Source organism: Sphaerodactylus townsendi, linkage group LG06, assembly GCF_021028975.2.
Source record: "Sphaerodactylus townsendi isolate TG3544 linkage group LG06, MPM_Stown_v2.3, whole genome shotgun sequence".
Taxonomy (NCBI): domain Eukaryota; kingdom Metazoa; phylum Chordata; class Lepidosauria; order Squamata; family Sphaerodactylidae; genus Sphaerodactylus; species Sphaerodactylus townsendi.
Genome location: NC_059430.1, coordinates 47,453,849 through 47,476,422, shown reverse-complemented (window position 1 = coordinate 47,476,422; position 22,574 = coordinate 47,453,849). Strand labels below are relative to the sequence as shown.

General features: G+C 46.0%; 2 protein-coding genes across 2 annotated transcripts in view; one reads left to right on the top strand and one right to left on the bottom strand.

The window, feature by feature from the left end:
• LOC125435360 (FYVE, RhoGEF and PH domain-containing protein 6-like) overlaps window positions 1–9,937 on the bottom strand; it is a 17,239-nt gene extending 7,302 nt beyond the window's left edge. The window contains exon 1 of the mRNA XM_048501549.1: window positions 9,664–9,937. Within this exon, the coding sequence (XP_048357506.1) occupies window positions 9,664–9,676 (13 nt within the window). The 5' untranslated portion in view covers window positions 9,677–9,937. The remainder of the gene's footprint in view (window positions 1–9,663) is intronic.
• A 167-nt stretch (window positions 9,938–10,104) lies between these two features.
• VEZT (vezatin, adherens junctions transmembrane protein) overlaps window positions 10,105–22,574 on the top strand; it is a 105,737-nt gene continuing 93,267 nt past the window's right edge. Inside the window, exon 1 of the mRNA XM_048501547.1 lies at window positions 10,105–10,218. Within this exon, the coding sequence (XP_048357504.1) occupies window positions 10,183–10,218 (36 nt within the window). The 5' untranslated portion in view covers window positions 10,105–10,182. The remainder of the gene's footprint in view (window positions 10,219–22,574) is intronic.

The window sequence follows — 22,574 nt, the reverse complement described above, 5'->3', positions numbered from 1 at the left end:
TTTTATCATCATGAAACGGTGCCAATGTGGGTGAAGTCCTCAAAAATTCATAACTTCCTGGCCACACAATATGCAGAGGTAAGTTCACTCTTTCTGAGAAGATTTTATTGAGCCAGATCTGGGAAGAATCAAAGCAAAGCAATGGAAAATCCAGAAAATGGATCATCTGGAGTACAAACGTTATGCAAATGTTCCCAAAAAAACCTCACTTCAGCTTGGATGCCAAACAAGAGCAAAACCTTCTCATGGGAGCCACCTAAGCGGGTAAAGGGAGTAAAGACCAAGTGTCTCTGAACTTACTCTCCAGTAAGTCAGCTCAGAGTCAGCAGCCAGGACTGAACAGGTCAACCTGCCACAGGCTGTTTGGAGGGGGGAGGGGGAAGACTGAGGTGATAAGAGTGGGGGCTGTGTGGGGAGAGCCTCACCAGTCCCATCCAGAACACTCCAAGCAAGCTACCAAGAATTGTGCTGGGAGGGGGGGAGAAAAATATAGAGGTGAAGAGAGGTGGGCAGAAAAGAACGAATGCTGAGGAGCAGCAGAAAGAGAAAGAGAGAGCTAGGGAAGATGGCCAGAAAAAAAGAAAGAAAGCTGGGGTAGGGTGGCAGGTTCCCACTTGCTAGTGCCCATTGTGTTTTTTCACACAACAGGGTCCCCATCTTCACAGCCACCCAAACTCTCCCCATCTTCACAAGCACCCTGCTGGCTTCCCCTCCTCCTCCAAGATCCAGCTTTGCAAATTAAGGGGGTTGCCTATGAAGATGGGGGAGAAAATCTCCCCATCGTCAAAGGCACTTTGCTCTCTCCCCCCACCTCCCCGCAAAGCCAGGATCCAGCTTTGCAAACCAAGGGGGTGGGGGGAGGGTTGCTTATGGTGATGGGGAGAACTCTCTTCATACTCACAGACACCTTACTTCCCCTCCTTGGAAGGGTGCAAGTTTAGTGTTTCTGCTGGGTTCCATTTCCTGTATATTTGCCTCATCCACATTGCTTGCCCTGGGAGGATCAGTTTTCTAGAGCCCACTGTATTTTTTTACACAACAGATTTATTGCTAGTATGTTTATATTTACACATGCTTGTTTCAGGGCACATAAGAAGAGCCTGCTGGATAAGACCTGGATAAGTCCATCTAGTCTGGCTAATTATTTCACATAGCAGCTGAGCAGCTGCTCTGGAGAACTGAACAAACAGGACCTAGAGGTCAAGACCTTCCAATGTTGCTGCCTCCCGGCTCAGGCACTTCTGTCCCTTTTATATGAGGGAACAATTCAAAGTGCTGGTTCTTATCTTTAAGGCCCTAAATGGCTTCTGTCAGCTGATATTTGAAGGCCCGTAACCTCCCAAACTATCCAACCAGAGGTCACTTGAGCCCTGTTGCAGCCTTATTGTGTGCTTCTACCTATGATGTGAGGCAAGTCGCAACTAAAAACAGGGCTTCTTCACTGGTGGGACCTCACATTTGGAAACACCTTTGAGGCTTTGTCTGGTGCAGACTTCATTGTCCTTTAGATGCCAGGAAAAAAACATTTGTCTTTACCCAGGACTGTTCCATCTTTGTTAGTTGTTTCTACAGTAAACTTCCAGCCTGAGCAATCTGCAAACTGTTTTGAGCGGCTGTCTAGAGTAGTGGCATTTTATAAATAAATGAATAGTATTACAAAATAAGGCATTAAGATGTTATACTGGTTCTACAGAAACACTGACGCCATGGGGGTAAGCATGTGGTATCATGCTTCTTCTAATGCTAAAAATCCCAGACATGGTTTAAGAATGGGATTACATCAGTGGTGGTTGTTTACAAGCACCATTTTAACAACTGGTTCTGACAAAGTGGTGCAAACCTGCTGAATCCCACCACTGGGTTACATCCACCTGAATCTTATTTATTAGGTTTATAACTGTCTTCCAAGTTGAAAGAACAGGCTTTCCTGGTGCCTGCATCCCAGCCATAACTAAAACAGTACAGTAATTTAGAGCGCTCAGGAGGCAAACACACACCACAGATTAGCCTCATTCAACACCAACAATAAAAACCCTGTTTAAACACAAATAAATTCAGCTTCAAGAAAAAAAATAAGAATCCTAGAACTGTAAGAAGTATGCTTCCTTTCAAGTAGTTATGGGATATTCCTTCCAACCACTTGGTATCACTTCCCAGTTTGGCATCTACTGATCCCAAAATAATCTACAGTTCTTTAATATATAAACAACTGCAATTTGCTCTGTTCTCTGCCTCACAAGAGATTTGTGAATTACCACTGTGCATTTGGGACAGAACTGGAAAAAACACAAGCTATTATACTTCCAACATGAAAATAACTATGCATTTCTATCCATATATTCTTGGGTGTGACACCTAGGAGGTTTTTGTACCAAGTGCAAGCTTAACCTAATTCTGTGATTCTCCTACAACTTTCCATATGGGGTTTTGCCATCATGCACTGCAGCATCCTTTTAACTCCCTCCCATTTTAATTTTTCAAAAACTTGCTTACTTTTTGATAACAGGTGACTAGTAAAGACATTTCAAATGGGAAAATATGAAAATGTTTTTTACTAAAAGAAGAATTCAACATGAATTCTTACAAAATGAGATTTAAAATCAGACAGACAACAATAAAAAGTAGTAAACAACTTTCCATAAAAGCCACATAAAACTGCTATATATTTTCCCAATGAAAGATCTAAGTGTGGTCAGTAGTGCTTCAGCAGAAGAGAGAGAGAGCGGTGCTTCTGCAGTAGAAAACTGTCCAATGGTGTTTGGGCAGGGTGAGGGTTGAAGGGGGCTTGGGAGGGCTGGAGCCAGGCTTAGCTTGGCGACCACTGCCCTACCAGACCTGGCTTGATGTTTGGGGTAGGGAAAGATTGGAGGGGACTTAGGAGGGCTGGCCTGGCTTGGTACGGGGCTGGGGGGCCTTGGAGAGCTGGTGCTAGGCTTGGCTTAATGTCTAAGGCAGGGGAAGGGTTGGAGGGGGCTTGGGAGAGCTGGTGTTGGGCCTGGCGGGGCAGTGGGTGGCTTGCTTCCACTGTTCTGCTGGGCTGGCTTGGTTTTGAAGAGGGGCAAGGGTTGGAGGGGGAGGAAGTGGCAATGGATGAATTAACAATTCTGCCTATATCTTTTGGTGTGGTGGGACAGAGTATAGCAACATAAAGCACTAGTATAATAACAACAGTGATAAAGGGGAAGAACTCTGGCTCAGTGATAGAGTACCTTTTGGCCATGAGTACCAATTGGCCATGCTGGTAGGGGCTGATGGGAATTGTAGTTCCTGAACATCTGGAGAGCCGCAGGTTCCCTACCCCTGAGCTAGACAATGTTTATCTTGTTGGACCAAAGCTCTGATTCAGTATAAGACAATTTCATATTCATGTGTCTAAAACCAAAATGTCAGATTAAACATCTATAAATCAGCAGGGAAAAATAAATCAAGCCTATATTAGGAGTAACTACTACATGTCCTCTGGAATAAAACAGTTTAATAAGTATCTAGGAGAAAATTGAGTTTCCTCAGGCTGAAAACAACCACCAAAAAGGTACCTCAAACATGCCCTCTAATCTCAGCCATAGAGCAGGGAAATAGGTCACAGCCAAACTCACATAGATTGGAGAAAGTCCCCCCACCTCCGCATGTATCCTGGTCCTATGCCATTTACAGCTTTAAAAATCAAATGTGGTTGCTTACATTGGGTCCACTAGCAATCAGCAGACAATGCAGTAAACATAACATTGGTTAAATATCCTCTCCCCAGGAAATTTCCTGTTAAAAATGCCTAACTGTTGCACTTTGTGACAAAGTTTGCAAGCACTTCTCAGGACCAGATATAGCTTGCTGAAGTAGTAGTGAGGATATTACTAAGGGAAGTTTACCTGTGGCCAGAACCACCTTCTGCAGGAACAGAAATGCAAGGTATACCAGTTTAATCTGGTAAAACACAGTCTTGGCTACTCCTGCAAACCTGATCTTTAATCAGCAGAGCGGAATACCATCAGACCACAAACCCTTAATCCGTCAGGGAAAGTGCATCATCACTCAAAACAGTGAGCTTAAGTCATGGTTCAGCTCTACCTCTAACCAACAGAGCATCCACTTTGCAAGGATTACTTTTCAGTTCGCCCACATCCATCCCTTCCCTGACTACAATTTAATGCTGCCATCAATTACCTAGAATTAGATGAAGAGGGAAAGCAAATTCTATTGGTTACACTGTACACCAAATATCAAGATAACTTATCGTAGCCGTCTCACGTTTACTATGCTATTTGACATGACAAAATGGGGCTTTGCAGACCCTTTCACGAAGGGGCAGAACATCAGCCTCCCAACACTCTCTTCTAGAATGATGAATATGTAAAAACAGGAGCCAGTCCACAGCAGGGCCACCAATCCCATCTTAGCTAGGCAGTTCAGAAGAATGTGAAGGTTGACAGAATTAAAAGCTACACAGATCCCAGTGTGGCAGGGAATTCTGAAACCATCAGATCCACTGTCTGGTTTGATTCCAAATTTCAGATTCAGATTCCGAATTTCAGATTCAGATTTTGATTCCAAAGCTCAGTCATTGCTTTGAGACGACAACCAGTTATGTTAGGTGGAAATCTGTTCTCATAACTGCCAGGAAATCAACTAGACCAGGGGTAGGGAACCTTTAACACTCAAAGAGCCATTTGGACCAGTTTTCCACAGGAAAAGAAAACACTTGGAGCCGCAAATAATTTTGGACAATTAAAATAAAGATAACATTATATATATTGGGGTTTTTTTTACCTTTTACTCCACTCATTCTGAGAAGCGCATGTATGCGCTCGCCCTGCTGCCTGCAGGGCGGGCAAGGATGAAGCCAGTGGCTTGGCCTCGCCGGCCGCCGGGAAAGCGCCCACCCCGCTCCAACGGGGCAGGCGAGAGGGGAAGCCCGCGGCGCAGCCCAGCCAACCACGGGCAGTTGGTGCGCCCGCCTTGCTGCCTGCAGGGCGAGCAAGGATGGGGCCAGTGGCTCGGCTTGTGGAGCCGCAGTGCAAGGGCAGAAGAGCCGCATGCGGCTCTCGAGCCGCAGGTTCCCTACCCCTGAACTAGACCTATCGTTTTCGAGGGTAGAATGTTTAAATAAACACCAGCCAATCCCTGTAGTGATTCCAGGCCTCCAAACCTTACCAGTGGTCTAGCTATAATAATGTAAACTTTATCCCATCCAGACAGATACCATCTCTTACACATGTCCTGCCTTATGTAGAGTGTAGAGTATTGACTGGCAACTGAGGTGTAGAGTATTGACTGGCAACTGAGACATCATTTGGGCTGCCTCTTGACCTCTAGCTCTGCCTACCATTCACCAGTCTAGTCGAGAGGGGCTAGCATTCATTCTCTCCTTCATTCTCTAGTTGTCTTTAAACACAGTGTAACCCTATGCACATACCTGGGGGATTCTTGTAAAAGTTCAGGAATCCCTAGTGGGCATGCACAACTTGCTGTGATGTGTTTAAAGATGGCTGGGCAAATAAGGAGAGAAGGTAAGTGGGGGGCATCTCAGGGAGCAGGGTAGGCACCATTTTTCCCCAAGCACCATTCCCACCCACCCCCCACTGCTTGGTGGTGTCCAGTTCAAAGAAGAAGCAGGGTTGACCCTACTTAGCTTCCAAGATCTGAGGAGATTGAGCTAGCCTGGACTACCTGGAAAAACCCCACACTCCTATGGTACCTTGCTATGTGATCTTGTGCCAGTCATAGATCCTCAGCCTAATGTATCTTACTGAGTTGCTGTGAAGATAAAATGCAGAAGAGAATGATGAAAGCTGCTTTTGGGTTCCTAGTGGGGAGAAACGCAGGGTGCAAATGAATAAATAAAGGTCACAGGGGTGGCACTAAGAGTGAGGTAGAGAGGCTGCTGGTCCCACAGATCTGCCACCTGACACTACCACCTCACTTCATTATACAGCCAACTCTGGCCAGTGATAATCCATGCTAGTCAGGGTTAGCATTTAAGCAGAGTTTGCAACCAAAGCACACAGGCGAATTGCAAACCTTGTGCCAATTGTACTTGCACGAAGTAGCAACACAACAGTATCAGTGAGAATACACCACATTATCAAGAATTAAAGTATGAATGCTTTAAAGAAGGGTAATTCTGCTTTTAGTAACCTGGCAATTAAAAACACAAATGAAGTAGAACAGAAACTTAACCAACTGAAGGCTGATAATCTATAAAAAGATTTCCTTTGTAGAACAACGACATGGTCATTAATGGGTTCAGCTTTTCCCTTCTAACTACAGTTCATTGGATTCTGCCCTTACAGAGACCTCCAATGGTTTAAAATGTCTGTTTCTGTTTTGTATGTATTCTCCAAAGCTACTGTAAAACAGCTGACCAGCATGATATATTCAGTATTTTTAATTCAGTGAAAATCGGCCATTAGTTCAACAGATGGGCAGACAACAACATGGACAACACATCTCTGTCAGATTTAATAACCTGTAAGCATGCAAATTTCTAATTTTAATCCCAGAATTTACTAAGTATAGCTAAAGTGAATTACAGTGAAATCCTAAAGACAATTACACCCTTCTATGCTCAGTGACGTTCAATGGACTTAGAAGGGTGTAACTCTAGGTAGAACTGCATTGTCAGTGACAGAAAGTTCTTAAATATTATCCCTTCTGTTATTGAGTAACAGATACATGATCTTGGGCAAGACTGAGTATATCTTTGGAAAAGAAAATATCACAGTGAAAACAGTAATTAAGGCTACATCATGTGACAAGGCAGAAACAGAAATGTTTTCGCTGTAAAGCACAAGTATTTAAAGCTGCTAGCACACCACAAGGGACTATTCTGAAAGAAACAAATTTACTGCGTTACAGTTCACCTCATTACCTCCCCCCCGCCAAATAAATCCAGACTTCTGCCATGTGCTGCAAGAACTTAATGGCAGTTTACAAAGTCCAGAGCTCAGTCCAACAGTAAAACTGTGTGTCATCGAAAGGACAACAGATAAGACCAGCCACTTGGGATTCATTTCTACAAAGGCTCAGTCACGGGATTGTTTTAAATACCATCATACATGATAACACTGGGCACAGCCTCACTAACAGGATGGTATGTGTGATATGAAGAACAAAACATGACTTAGTAAAAAGACCACTAGAGTTGAGCCTCCCTAATTTCTATGCCAATGGGAGTATTATATGTCCTTCTGACTTCATTATGTTTCCCTATACCATTCCTGGAATGTGTAATTCTTTCATGCACCCCATGCCACCAACAATAATTCCTTCCCTCCCTCAATCTAGATAAAAGATTATATACAAGGTGGTATGGAAACAGCAGCAACCAATTCTTTTAACATGTTAAGGACATTCATTTACACTTCACCAGCATAAAGCCAACAATGTATATAAGAAGAATAGAATAGAAGAATAGAATCTTTATTGGCCAAGTGTGATTGGACACACAAGGAATTTGTCTCCGGTGAATTTGTCTCCGGTAACTGCCATGAATCACAGAATGTAGCTCTGAACTAAGCCTATCTGTATCTTCAAAGCCATGTCTTGGGTTCAGCATCATGGCCACGCCAGTGCCACGTTGCATAAATCATCCCAAATCTTAGTAAGAAAGTAATGAAGTAAATAGACAGATCCCAAGAACATCCATCTACTAACAATAGTGAGCATGTAACAACATCAAAGTAGCTCACAAAATATCAAGACTAACGGCCCTATGGTATAACTAAGAATGCCCTATTTGGATGAATACAATGCGGATTTTTGCTGCTTCAATAATTGCAATTTGACATTGCACATAATGTTTTTCAGTCACTCACGCTGTTGCCAGGGAATAGGAAACAGCTAAAACTGATATCTTTTATCAGCAAGATATCTGTTAGAGTAGCTTGAACATGTTAGCCAGAACTCTCACCCAAATACAGCTGCTTAGCATAATTTTAGCCTGAAACCATAGGCTGATAACCATAATTTTAGGCTGAAACCATAAGTGCAATTGCATGGACATTATAGTTAAGTAAGTAAAACCATGAAACAGGTAAAACATTTTCAGATGTAATTTAGCTGCTTGCAGTTCTATAAAGTAGAATGCAAAGTTTGACCATGAGAAATAGCTCACAATAAAAGCATATGAACAGCCCTCATAATAGACTACAAACAACACTATCAAGAAACACAAACCAACAACACGCTGCACAGCATATAATAATATGAAGCAAAGCTAATTTGGTTGTCCCTTATTTAGGTCCTGGGATTAGAATAATGTTTTTGGATTGTTTACATTTCCACAGGATAGTTAATGTCAAACTTTAGTAAAAAGCAAGTCAAAAAATTACAAACCCAAATTTTAAAAACCCTTCATTCTGAAGAGTTCTATATCATTCACTGCTCTTATCACTACTCAGCTGGCATCATAATGCATTGTATTTCACATCCTACATTGCTTAACAGCTGGTAGTGACGTCACTCACTCTGAGTGAGCAGATTACCCTTTTTATTGGATCCTGTTTTAAACCATCCTCTCTTTGTAACACTGCCCCTCCCCCATCTTTCTGTTAAGCATTCACTTAATGGATATACACTTCTGATGAGGCAAGTACTGAATCACAAGAGCTTATGCTGGAATAAATTGTGCTGATCTCTCATACTACCGGACTCCTGCTTTATGATGCATTCCTTTCAAATCAAAAGCTTGCTGCATATTTTTTTCAACAGCATTGGTGAATCCAATAAAAGTAGCTGATTTTTTTTATTTGTGAACCGCTAGTTTTCTACGCTTTACAAAATTCATGAAATATACAGAAATACACATTACTACTACAAGCAGAACATAAATACACAAGCCACAAAAAAATACACACCATACTTTTTGCCCTCAGGAACAAACGGAAAAGGTCCTCTATGGAGTCCGCTTTGGCTTTACAGGGAACATCCTATGGGACGACCACTCTACTGCTTTGGGGGGGGGGGGGGGGGAAGGGAGGAGAACAACTTTTTATTCTCTTCTTCCTTCTCAGAAGAAGGAAAGTAGGAGTGGGCTCTTTATTCCAACTGAATCAGGCAGGAAACCGGGGGCTTTGTTTACAAGTTATGTCGAAAACCAGCTCAACAACACACACCAACTACCACAAGCACAGCAAGAGCTCTTCGTTTCACCCTCCAACTAGATCCCTTACTTACAAGGCCATTCAGATTTGGGGGGGCGGGGACCCCTCTTCAAACCGCCGTCTCCGAGGGCAAGCAACTTGGGGGGTGGGGGGGACGGATAGAGGGAAAACCAGAAAAGAGACTTTGGGATCTTTAAAAAGACCTGCAGCCGCTGGTCCACTCCCAGAAGTTAGACTCCCCCACCTATGCTGGGGAGGGGGGGGGGTGGCGTCGTAGGGGAGAGGAAAGTTTACACAAGAGCAGAAGCAGCAGGAGATAAGGAGCTCGGACTAAGGCGAACAGAGGGAGACCCTTCGAAGGAAAGAAGACCCCAGATCAACTTCGCTTCTCCAGGCTTTTAAGGAAAAGGGGAAAATATATTGGGGCGGGGGAGAGGAAAAGAAGCCATTTCCTTCTATTGTGTATCCAGTTGGCTGAGGCTGAGTTGCTCCCGTCCTGTTGCAACACCTTAAGCCAGCTGCATTTACAGATGAAAGATCCCAGCAACTTTTTCTGGGCACTCACCGGCTGAATTCATGGTGCCTGCCTCCCTCCCATGCGCCTTTTCTTCCTGCTGGCCCTCTCTCTCTCTTTTTTAAGGCATAGTGGCTCTCCTCAGGTTTGCTGCCAAGAAGAAAAATACCCCGGTAGGTGCAGAAAAGCGCAACTTGCGCCTCCGGCTGCTATGTAACATTCCCAGGCTCAGAGCGCGACCGGCCGCCTGCGCGAGCCCGAACAGCCAGGAGCGCCAGTCAAAGCCCAGCGAATCCAGTTCGGGGCGCCACAGAACCCCCTACAGGCCGAGAGCCGCAAGCGTACATCAAAATCGAGCAACTTCAGGTCGGCCGACTCCTTCCTCTCCAACCAGCACTGAGATATCCCCTCCGTCCTACTTTCCCCGCCTCTTTTTGCGGGGAGGCTTCTGGGAGTTGTAGTTTTTCCATGGATTACCGATTGAGCTTTAGGAAGGGATTATAACGCTGGGGCTCGAAGAACTCGGTTTCCCAGAGTGCCCGAAGAGAGCGGCACGGATGGCGGACAAGGATGACACCGGAGTTTGACGACGAAGTGGTGTTTGAGGTGGGTGAAGGGGCTTGGGCGACGTCTCTGCTAGCCCACCGGGATCTAAGGGTCCTTTTCCTCGTAGCCTGAGGCGGCAGGACTGGGTGGGGCTTGTCGGTGTCGCTCCGATAAGGGCCGCGGGGGCAGAGCGTGGGGGGTGGCGGAACCTGAGGGGAATCTCAGCCTCAGAGGACGGGGTTCTGATAGTGGCAGTGGAGGAGGTACAGAGTCAGACAAAAAAGCCGGCCGGGCGGAGGGAAGAGAGTCCTGCCCCCAAACTCCTGGCAGTTGTCTGTGCCAGTTTAAATAACCTTTTATGGCCCTGTCAGAGACCACGAGTTTAACTTTCAGTTACAATTTGAGAGGGATGGTAGGTACTCTGCCGGTGTAACTCTCAATGTTGGTGTGGGAGGATCTGAAGGCTGCTCTGTCTAGCCCGTTAGAGTAATAAAATCTGGAAACACTAGCAGTGTAATATTTTAGTATTAATATTTAATAATATTTAATATTTAACAATATTTGACATTTTAATGCCAAGCAAGGAGCTAAGCTTCAGGGTCCCCAAAACTCTTCTTCGAGCTGGATGTTCAGATGTGAAAAGAGGAGGGGAGAGATTTTTCAGGTCAGAATGGAAATGGCTCATGGTCTGCGCTGGTTCTTAACAAAATTGAATGTCTAACCCGAAAAAAAAAACATCTGGGGACCTCAAAATCTTGCTCACTACTTTGTGGGTTTTCATTGGTTATAATAAAGGCTATTGACTGTAAATTATGAAAACCTACCATATACATCTCTTCTTTGAGAGGTACTTTTTCTGATTTGTGACGATCTTATTTAAAAAGTTGCTGCCTACATGAATTTTTGTACATAAAAGGATTTTTAAAAAGGCTTCCAGTTAAATACTATTTTTGCATGGTTGTCTTATCAAAATGATGTATATATTTGTTTTAAGACCCCTTGGATTTTCATGCACTTTACTTCTTCATGCTGTAAGACTGTATAGAGTTAACCTGTCACATGGTCAGGTTTTTTGCAAGGATACTAAAAATTTATGTTTTTAAAAATGTGTTTACTTAGAAACATACTCATTGAACATAGGGGGATAGGTAGGCACCAAAGTAATGCTACTTCCATAAAATCAGCAACATAATCTTTGACATTCTCAAGCTCTGTCTTTCAAGTATTACAAAAATGCCTTATTCCTTCACCAGTTTTCTTGAACAGTCCAATCCACAAGTCTCGGACCTGCATATTTGAGGGACCGCATACTGCCCTGTCAGGTCCCTCTGCTCCTCGGAGGAGAACCTGTTAAGGGTCCCCGGCCTGAAAGAGATCAGGCTGGTCTCTACAAGGGCCAGGGATTTTACATCCTTGGCCCCTACCTGGTGGAACAGGCTCCCTAGAGAGACCAGGGCCCTGTGGGACTTGCAGTTTCCGCAGGGCCTGCAAGATGGACCTGTTCCGCCAGGCGTTTGGCAGCCCGGCTGAGGATAACACCCAATACTACCTAAATCTCCTGTGGGCGCAAGGGAGGAGTGGGAGGTAGGAGGGTATATCGCCATCTGCTTTTATGAAATGGTTCCGATTTTTATTACTTTTACTGCTGTTAGTTTTAAATTGCTTAAGTTATTATACATGATTTTAGCTTATAGAGATTGCATATTTTATCTGTTGTACACAGCCCTGAGTCCTTTGGGAGAGGGCAGTTTAAAAATGCAATAAATAAATAAAGTCCCCAGTGGCTGGAGATGGCGCCGCCACCATGTCACCTTCAGCACAGGGAGGCAGCAGAAACAACAACAACAAAAACCCAGCTACCTGAAAGCCGTCTATAGGACGAAATGGAGTTATACCATTCAAAAAGTCTGAGGTCTTGGCCACAGCATCCCTTGCATGAAAGCCCAGGTGGAAGCCAACTACAGTTGGCTCCATCCCTGGGAATGCCCTGGCCTGCTCTCTCCCACCCCCCGCTCCCCGTGCCGGCAGCATAGCTTCACTGCAGTATCCCCTTCCAGGCTTTTCTGTGGGGTGCCTGGATGCTGGTGTCCTTGCCTTCTCCACCATCTGTGGTGTCTCCTACTCTGGCACAGAAGGCAGATGTGGCCATGCAGCCACGCACCGCATCCAAGTGATGATTTGCCCACCCATCCCCCGGATTGGGCCATAAAACTACCAAAGTATTTCCTTTGCCCTCAACTGGAGTTACATAGCAACTGGAGTTACATAGCAACTGGAGTTACATAGTTCTTCAAGATCATAAAATAACTTTCTTAAACTAGAAATAATACATAATCTTGAAATGATTTTGCTTGTCCAAAGGCAGTGCTTAGAATACTATTCCCATTATTACAGTCCATAATAATTCACTGTTTCCACCTGATACATTTTAGTCATATCTAAAAATATCACAGCATCGGTAAGAGGACAAGAAATTCAGTGGCATATTACATGGGTCATGGTATGAGAATAACTTGATATTATGAGATGTCCCATAGTGGGAAACTGTAGCAGAACTTCCACAATTTTACTATACTGTTCAGTTGTATTTGGTGAGAAAAATTTAATATTAGTCCTTACTGAAACTACCAGAAGACCCAGGTTTGAATCCCCACTACTTCATAAATGTTGGGTGATAATGGACCAGTTATACACTCTCAGCCTTACAACCTTTATAAGATTCTTGTGAGCATAAAATGGATGAGAGGAAAATGATATAAACCACCTTGGGTCCCAGTTAGAGAGAAAGGTGGGATATAAAGGAAGTAAATTAATAAGTACTGGTCTGGGTAGTAGCTGAAGGGAGGCTTGGTACACGTTTTGGTACGTGATGGGGCAAAAAAACAGAATATAAATCTAATAACAGGTTCAGTGTTTATATTATTAATCCAGTGCTTTGCCTTAGCCAAGGTGTCCCCTATTTGTTCCTGCTTGTATAATGCGAACAAGTTTGAATCTTATCCTTTGCCCTGCCTGGCTGTGACATGTACTTTGTGTCATCTTAATACAAAATGAAATATATTACTCTGTCACTGTTTCTAGGAGTTAGTGTATATGCCACCTCACATTGTACCCATTTTCTTCCAATGTGGGATTTGTCTCACGCTTTCTGCAGTTCAGTTCCATGCTCCTGTGCAGAGAGCAATCCTTCTGGCTCTATTAATTATGATATAAGCAGAAGACTTCTGCATTACTTTCCTGTCCACCCCACATGTTCCTTGATGTCCATGGTCTGTGGGCCAAAACCCAGGCTGAAAGTGGATGCATGTAACTGAAGTGAAAAGATATTTTAATGTAATGGGCATTTAATCATATTTGGTATTTACAACTTTAAAATAAAACTAAATGGCCAAGGAGTGATACTGGTAGAAATATAGATTCTGCTTGTTCCAAACTGCTTCACATTATTCTTCTGATTTTAGTTCAACTTGCTTCTTGATAAATTGCAGTACTACTGTTGTTTGGAGCATAAGCTTTACAGAGTTACTCTTGTATAGTATGCAGAGAACTATTTGTATTACTTAAGTGGCTTAGGCACAAGCCAGTTCAGACTTAATAGCCAAACTATTATTAGTTGATGCTTTTGGCTCATATATTGGGGGGTGGTGGTGGTGTTTCAAACTAGATTCTGATTGGGCCATAGTTTTACCAATTAAGACTTTTTGGCAAACTATGATTACCACACACAGCAGAGGTATTGGGTCCCTTACAATCCGGTTTCCGCACTGGTCATGGGACAGAGACTGTTTTGGTGACTGTTGTGGACGAACTCCAGCTCCAGGTAGATCGAGGCAGTTCTGTGCTGCTGGTGTTGCTAGTTCTCACCCCAGCGTTCGATATAGTAGATCACGACCTTATGGTCTGCTGCCTCGCCGAGATCAGAGTCCGTGGGACAGTCTTGAACTGGCTGTCCTCATTTCTTCAAGACCGGAGATGGCAGGTAACGTTTGGGGGGGGAGAACTCCAAATGGCACCCCATGATTTGTGGGGTGCCACAAGGGGCGATCCTCTCCCTGATGTTTTTTAATATGTGCCCCCTGGCCGGGTTAGTTCGGAGTTTCGGGCTGTGGTGTCACTAATATGCAGATGACACCCAACTCGTGTTCATGATGGCAGGCCATTTGGCCTTTGCCCCATGGGCTCTCCAGCGTTGTCTAGAGGCTGTGGCTGGAGAGTGAGCTGACTGAAGCTGAATCCAGCAAAGATGGAGGTTCTGGGGAGGCCGGTTGACTTTTGCCTACCTACACTAGACAGTGAGGTCTTGCATTTGGCCTCGTTTGTCAAAAGCCTGGGGGTGACCTTGTCCCTGGAGGCCCATGTCATCAAGACCACCCAAGTTGCTTTTTACCATCTGTGTCAAACCCGGCAATTGGCTCCATACCTCTCCCGTTCCGACCTAGCCACATAATCCAATCAACGGTCACCTCCAGATTGGATTATTGTAACTCGCTAGACGCTGGCCTTCCTTTGTCTGTGACCCGGAAATTAAAGCTTGTTCAACATGCAGCAGCCAGGCTCCTCTCTGAAGTGCAAAGTGGAGACCAGATTACTCCAGTTGTAAGGTTGTGGGGTGATATCTGTTCTCTGCTCCTCAGCCACGGCCTTGGTAACATTCCATGGACTGGGCTGCGTGCCCAGGAGGACTGTTATCAGTAACCTTGCTGCCTATGCTTATCATATGCTTGTGAAGTCTTACTTTCTGTTTGTGTGAGAACCGGGTTTGGAGTTTGGGCTGTCTTGTGGGCTGTGGGAGGGAGGGGCAACGCATTTCGTAAAAGCTTGCGGTTTGGCGGGAAAAGGTCAGAGTCCGCATTCTGTGTATTGTGCATCATGGAAGTTTAAGAATAAAGAACTTTTCAAGTTACTTTGATTCTAGTCCTTTCAGGTTCCTTACATTATGCGGACTCTCCTATATTTTCGGATTGAACGTGGCATCTAGGTCACCACACCATCCGTTCCTGTTGATCTCTGATGTCTTCCAGCATGCAGAGATTGGGATTCCGGGGTCCGCTGAATGCGGAATATGAGGAGGGTACGGTAGTCCCCAAAGAGGGCTTCGTCTCCTCTCTCCCAGTGTCCGCTGAGGCAGAGCCAGCGGAATCTGTCTCCCTGGTGACCCTCTCCAAGCCTCAGCTCAGCCGAAGCATGGCCTTCCTCCAACTGCAAGAGCAAGTGGACGAAGCTCCCCTGATGGCCAGACGCACGGTGTCTGCCGAATGTCTAGAGGTTCGTCAGGAGTTTTATGATCCAGGCGGCGGGGTGTCGATGGATCGTGCCCCTCGAGAGCGGCACATCACCACCCGCCAACATGTGGATTACAAACCGGTGATGCGGACGGTCACCGAAGAAATTGGATTATCGACCATTCATGGTGACACCCAGGGATCTCTGGAGAAATTCCTGGATCGTTACCTCGATGAACCTCCTCTTGAACACCAATGGCAGAGCACCGGGGTGCGCCCGAAGGGGACTCGCTTATCAGCTCCCCGGGATTCTATGGAATTTGCCCTGCCTGCGACTGGAGACGCATCCAAAGGCATCGTGGATTTAACACAAGGATCCCGAGTCCGACTTTTGTTTGCGGAAGATACCCGCGATCGGGACCTGTCGGTCTCAGATGAAGCTCGAGGGGCTGCCGCCTTTCCTGAAGGGGATTTGGAGCAGCCCCCCGAACCAGATCTGTTCCGTTGGGCCGAACAATTTGAGGCTCTCGAGGCGGCCAAACGCGATTGGGAACAAGAACGTGAAGCCCTTGAGACAGAGCGTGAAGCCCTTGAGACGGAACGTGAAGCCCTTGAAAAGGAACACAAGCGGCAACGCCAGAAATTTGGAGATTAACTGGCACGAGAGAAGGACGTCCTCCGCCAACAGTTCCTCCACGATCTTACAGTAAGGTGATGAAACAGTCCAGGATCGACCTCCAACACCAGAGGGAAAGTTTAAAAGCCCTTCACACCCAAGGGGAGGTCGACTCCACGATGCATAAAGCTGAACACCTCAGATTGCAACGCAAAAAAGACGCCCTGCATCACCAACGGGATACACTCGCACGTAAGGAGAGGGAACTTGCCGAAATGGAAAGAGTGCTTCGGATGGACAGGCTGCCAGCCCTACCGGCAACCCGGACCGCCCTGACCCGAGCAGACATTACGATGAGAACTCTTCCCCCCGTCGCCGCAACTCCTCAAATCAACGTGGTAGCTCCACCTCGTACAGCAGTTCCCTAACCGCAACCCAGGGTTATTCAACCTCCGGGCCCACTCCAGGCACCTGCACCGCATCAGCTGCCGCCTGCACCAGTTCAGCCGCCGCCGGCCCCAGCACCGGCCCCCGCGCCACAGAACGCGCCGGCTCCGGGTAGAGGCTACCCTAGACCTCGCATTCCAGCACGCTTCAATGGAACCGCTTCCAGGTTACCCTACTTTATCCTACAATTGGATGCCCACATGCAAGAATTTGATGACCTTTATCGCTCAGAGGCGGGAAAATTCGGGACATCGGATCCGTATTGGATGGAGAGGCTGCTGAATGGTTCGTGGAATTATATGAATTAGGAGCCAGTGAACTGCAAACTGTAGCTGAACTGCTTCAAGGTCTCCGGCTTCGCTTCAAAGATAAAGATGTGGTCAACAAGGCCAGTAAGACTCTTAAGACCATCAAACAGGGCAACCGCTCTTTCGCTGATTTCGCCCGAGAATTCTGGATGGCGGCCAGTAAACTTCGTGATTGGCCGGAACGCATGAAATGCGAATACTTCTATGAAGCTGTAGATCCAGAAATTTATAAATGGGCGGTAATGCACCAAGAACCACGCACTATAGCAGAATGGATAGAGGTGGGCAATGCCATCGCTACTCGCCTTACACGTTCCAACGCACCAGCGGGAAGGAAACCGGCAGCCAATCACAATCGCTACCCCAACCAAGAGAACAGGCGGAGGAGCACCGGCTACTGAATCCACGTTGGATCGCCGTCGTTGTCTTGGATTATGTCTCTATTGCGGAGGCCCAGGGCATATAGCGGTCAACTGCCCAAAGAAACCAAAAACCCCCATCCTGGCTCCACGTAAAGCGACGGCCAAAACTCCCCGCAAATCAGGGCCAAAAGGCCCTCAATTGGTGTCCAAGGCAGTGATAGAGGACGACTTGGAAGATTATGAGGTAGAAGATGAACCAGGCAGCGCTGTAAGCCTTTCATCGGCCCCTTTGGAGGAGAATCCCACACCGGATGCGGTTAGTGATGGCGGGGCCCCCATAACCATTATGACTACTTTAGCCAACCCTACTAAACACACACGCATCTTGGCGCGCGCTCTAGTGGACTCTGGTTGCTCGCACTGTCTAATGAGACCCCAGGTGGCCGAGCAATTGGGCCTCGAGCGGATTGCTTTGGCTAAACCCATTCCATTCACCCAGATGGACGGCAGTCCATTAGGCAGCGAAGGTCCCACACGCTTTAGAACCCAACCAGTACTCTTGCGTTGTGCGGAACACTGGGAAAGACGTAGCTTCATCTTAGCGCCAGTTGCCAAACATCCCATAGTCCTGGGTATGCCATGGTTATTAGCTCATGAACCAACCATACAATGGGGCCAACGTATCGTCCGCTTCACGGACCCTCCTTGCGGAGATCATATGCACGAAGGGGAGCTGCCAGAGGACTCTCAAGATTCCCCCAGTCGCTCTTACCCCATGGCTCTCGACGTCTCCCCCAGCGCTGAATTAGAGGGTATTCCCAGAGTCTATTGGGACTTGTCTAAAGTATTTGAAGAACAGGAATGTAATCAACTACCCCCCCATCGAGATACGGACTGTAAAATCCTGTTAGTACCAGGAGCCCAGCTCCCCAAGGGTAGAATATATTGAATGAGCCCCACCGAGGAAAAGGAGCTTCATGCTTTTCTGGATAAAAACAAAGCTCGAGGATTTATTCGGCGGGCTACAAAAAGTATCTACACCGCCCCTGTGCTTTTCGTCAAAAAGAAGGATGGTACGCTTCAGTTATGCACGGACTATAGAGGATTAAATGCCATCTCTCTTTCCAATAAGTATCCCTTACCCCTGATTAAGGACCTCCTGGATGCTTTGGGAACGGGTCGGATTTTCACCAAACTTGATTTACGCGAAGCCTACTATAGAGTACGCATCGCAGAGGGTTTTGAACTTTTAACTGCTTTTAACACTAAGTTTGGACAATATGAATATCTTGTAATGCCTTTTGGGTTATCTGGGGCCCCCGGGGCTTACATGTCTCTCATCAATGAAGTACTACAAGAATTCTTGTTTAAAGGCGTAGTCGTTTATTTAGACGATGTTCTGATTTATTCGCAAACAGAAGAGGAGCACGTTCGCTTAGTCAGAGCCGTATTGCAACGTCTCCTCGATAACTCCCTCTACGTGAAGTTGTCTAAATGTGCCTTTCATCAGACCTCCATGGATTATCTTGGTTATCGAATCTCACCAGAGGGGTTGGAAATGGATCCAGCCAAAGTGGCTGCCATAGTGAATTGGCCCATCCCAACCACCCGTAAAGAACTGCAATCCTTCCTGGGATTCGCTAATTTCTACCGGGACTTTATCCCTCAGTTTGCTAAGCTTGCGTTACCCCTCACAGACTTACTCCGTACGAAAGGCAAGGGACCGCTAGCCTCCAAACCGGGAGCATCCCTCCTTTGGTCTCCTGCCTGTCAGGATTCCTTTCAGCAACTCAAAGCAGCTTTCACTACCGAACCCGTGTTGAAACACCCGGATCCCTCCCTGCCATTCATTGTGCATGTGGACGCCTCGGACAAAGCGCTGGGGGCAGCCCTTCTGCAGAAAAATAAAAATGATAAACTGGTTCCGTGTGCTTACTTATCCAAGAAATTCTCCGGTCCTGAGCTAAACTGGACCATAGGTGACAAGGAAACGGCTGCTATCAAGGAGGCTCTCAGCACTTGGCGACATTGGCTAGAGGGTGCCACTCATCCCTTCCAAGTTTGGTCAGATCATAAGAATTTGGCAGCCCTTTCCACTCCCCTTAAAATGTCTGCCAAACAATTACGATGGGCTGACTTCTTTTCCAGATTCTCCTTCTCAGTGCATTTTTTCCCGGGCAGAACTAATAGACTGGCGGACGCACTCTCCCGCCTGCCCAAGGGGGCGGATACTTCCCTACGGGCTATTCCCCGCACCATCCTTTCCCCTTTGCAGTTGGGATTGGCAGTTACCCGATCACAGACATCCATTCCCACCCCCCCCCACTCCGCTCATTCCTGATGTCGTCTTGCCCTTTTTGCATCTATTGGAAGAGGCGGGACGCCGCGAAGTCCCGATGGGTGAATTGGATCCCCTCCTGCAACTTAAGGGAGGGTTTTGGAGAAGGGGTGAATGTTGGTACGTCCCACCGACGCTACGTAAACAAGTCTTACACGCTGGCCATGATGCCAGGCAAGCGGGACACTTTGGCTTTTTGAAGACATTGCACCTACTCCGACGTCAATTTTGGTGGTGCACTATGCGCAAGGACATTGAGGCATACATCAAGGGATGCTCTACTTGTGCTGAAGCCAAACCCATCCCTGGCAAACCTCATGGGTTGTTGCAGCCCATTCCAGCAGCTTCTAAACCCTGGCAAATAATCTCCATGGATTTCATTACGGATCTCCCGGAGAGCCATGGGAACACGGTTTTATGGGTGGTCGTGGATCTTTTCTCTAAGCAGGCGCATTTCATCCCGTGCCCCACCATTCCTTCGGCCCCCAAGTTAGCCAATTGTTCATTCAGCATATCTACCGTTTGCACTCTTCCCCGGAGAAAGTAATTTCCGACCGCGGCCCCCAATTCGTGTCAAAATTTTGGAAAGCGTTCCTGGAGCTGTTGGGAACCACCTCAGCAGTCGCTGCCCCGTACCACGTGCAAAGCGACGGCCAGTCGGAACGGACCAACAGAACATTAGAACAATATCTACGTTGTTGCACAAACTATCACCAGGACAATTGGTTCGAATTACTACCATTTGCTGAATACGCCTATAATAATGTGGTTCACAGTAGCACTAATAAAACTCCGTTCGAGGTGGTGTCGGGACGTTCCTTCCCTCCCCTGCCTCTTCTCCTAGATCAGGCTCTGCAGCCTCCTGAGTTTGGTGAGTGGATACGTTCACTCGCGGAGGGATGGAAGTCGGTTTCATCATCGCTTGCTCAAGCGCAAGAGGCGCAGAAGATGCAAGCAGACAAACATCGCTCCAAATTCCCTTTGCAAGTCGGGGCTTGGGTTTATTTATCCACGAAAAACCTCAGAGATGTGCATAAATATTCCAAGCTTGGCAAGAAATTTATAGGACCTTTTCAGATCACTCAAGTAATCAATAATGTAACTGCTCGATTGGATTTACCCAACTCGTTAAGTAACATTCATCCTGTGTTTCATTCTAGCTTACTCAAGGGGGCTCCAGATACCGATGCTTGGCGCGACCCATCGGAAGCACTCCCACCAGTGATTATTGACGGCCACAAGCACTACGAGATTGATGCTGTCCTGGACTCCCGCTATTCCCGCAAACGCTTGCAATATCTAGTTTCCTGGGTGGGATACCCTTTTGGTCATAATCAATGGATTTACGTTGAGAATATTGATGCCCCCTCTTTAATTTCTGCATTTCACAAGTCCTTCCCTCACAAGCCTGGAGGGGAGGGAGTTTTCTTTGGGGAGGCGGAGTGTAAGGTTGTGGGGTGATATCTGTTCTCTGCTCCTCAGCCACGGCTTTGGTAACATTCCATGGACTGGGCTGCGTGCCCGGGAGGACTGTTATCAGTAACCTTGCTGTCTATGCTTATCATATGCGTGTGAAGTCTTACTTTCTGTTTGTGTGAGAACCGGGTTTGGAGTTTGGGGAAGGTTGTCTTGTGGGCTGTGGGAGGGGGCAGAAACGCTCGTAAAAGCAGCGGTTTGGCGGGAAAAGGTCAGAGTCCGCATTCCGTGTATTGTGCATCATGGAAGTTTAAGAATAAAGAACTTTTCAAGTTACTTTGATTATAGTCCTTTCAGGTTCCTTACACCAGTCCTGTTCCAACTCCACTGGCTGCTGATCGAGTACTGGATCATATACAAAGTATATGGATCATATTCTAACATTTAAGGCCATGAGTGGTCTTGGACCTGTGTACCTACGGAACTACCTCTCCCCGCATTGCCCCACCAAGTCCCTCTGCTTGTTAAGAGGGAAACCTGCTGGAGATCCCTGTCCCGAAGGAGGTCTGGCTGGCTTCCCTGAGGGTCAGGGCTTTTTCAGCCCTGTCCCCTACCTGGTGGAATAAACTTCCCAATGAGATCAGGGCACTGTGGGACCTGAATGAGTTCCTCGGGGCCTGTAAGACGGAGCCTTTCCGCCAGGCATTTCCATCTAGCCAGCCAGCCTGACCGTTATCATCACTGGCCTCCTGCGAGTGCAGTAGTGGGATGGGTTCCTGGTGCCCTCTGTTAGTTGTTTTAATGTTTGACAGATGTTTTTATTGCTGTTTTATATTTTGTAACCATTCACTGTTGTTTGCTGCCCTGAGCCCTGTAGGGGAAGGTGGGGTATAAATAGAAATATAAAAGAAAAGAAAAAAGAAAAAATCTGCAAGAGAAAAAGAGAAATGTATGAGCTAAGTGCACATAGACAAACTAAAGTGTGACACTGGCATATAAACTGGACCCTTATCTAAATGGTGGTCCAGAACATTGTAATTAACAGAAGTCCACTAAAGTGCAACTAATAGTGCTCTTGAAATTACTGCAAGACTACAAATAAAGCTTATAATGATGTAAAGTGAATAGTAGATACTTATTTGGCATATTTTGATTTTTTCTATATAATATTTTCAGTTTTATGGAAGTCAGAACCCTTTAAATTTCACAGTGGGATATGCTCCTTGGTAAATGTATATATTTGTGCCTTTTTTGATATGAAATTGCTATCATTCCAAAGCAAAAAGGGGCACAAAAATTGCACATTTCAACCTGTGAGCAGACTTCAGTGTTCTTTCTAAAGCAGCATAGATTTTAGTTTAGCAGCAAACAAAATTTTTAAAATAGTGCTATCTGTTTATGAAAGGCTCTCATTAGCTTAAAGGTTTTCTTTACTGCAGCCGCAACCTTTTTTTTTTTGCTATCATTTATTAATGAAGAATGTGCTGTTACTAGAAACGTTATTTGAGTACTCTCAATATCATTTTAAAAAATTGTTCATTGAATATCTGTTAGTGGTAATGGAAGCATTCAGAAGTAAACAGGATACCCGAGCCACTAGAATGAAACACATTACACAGAAGTATCGTTGTATTTCTCTTCCATTTTTTGTTTGGAGGATTTCCTGAAGTGGTTACACATGAACCATTTCATCTGGACTTGTCATTT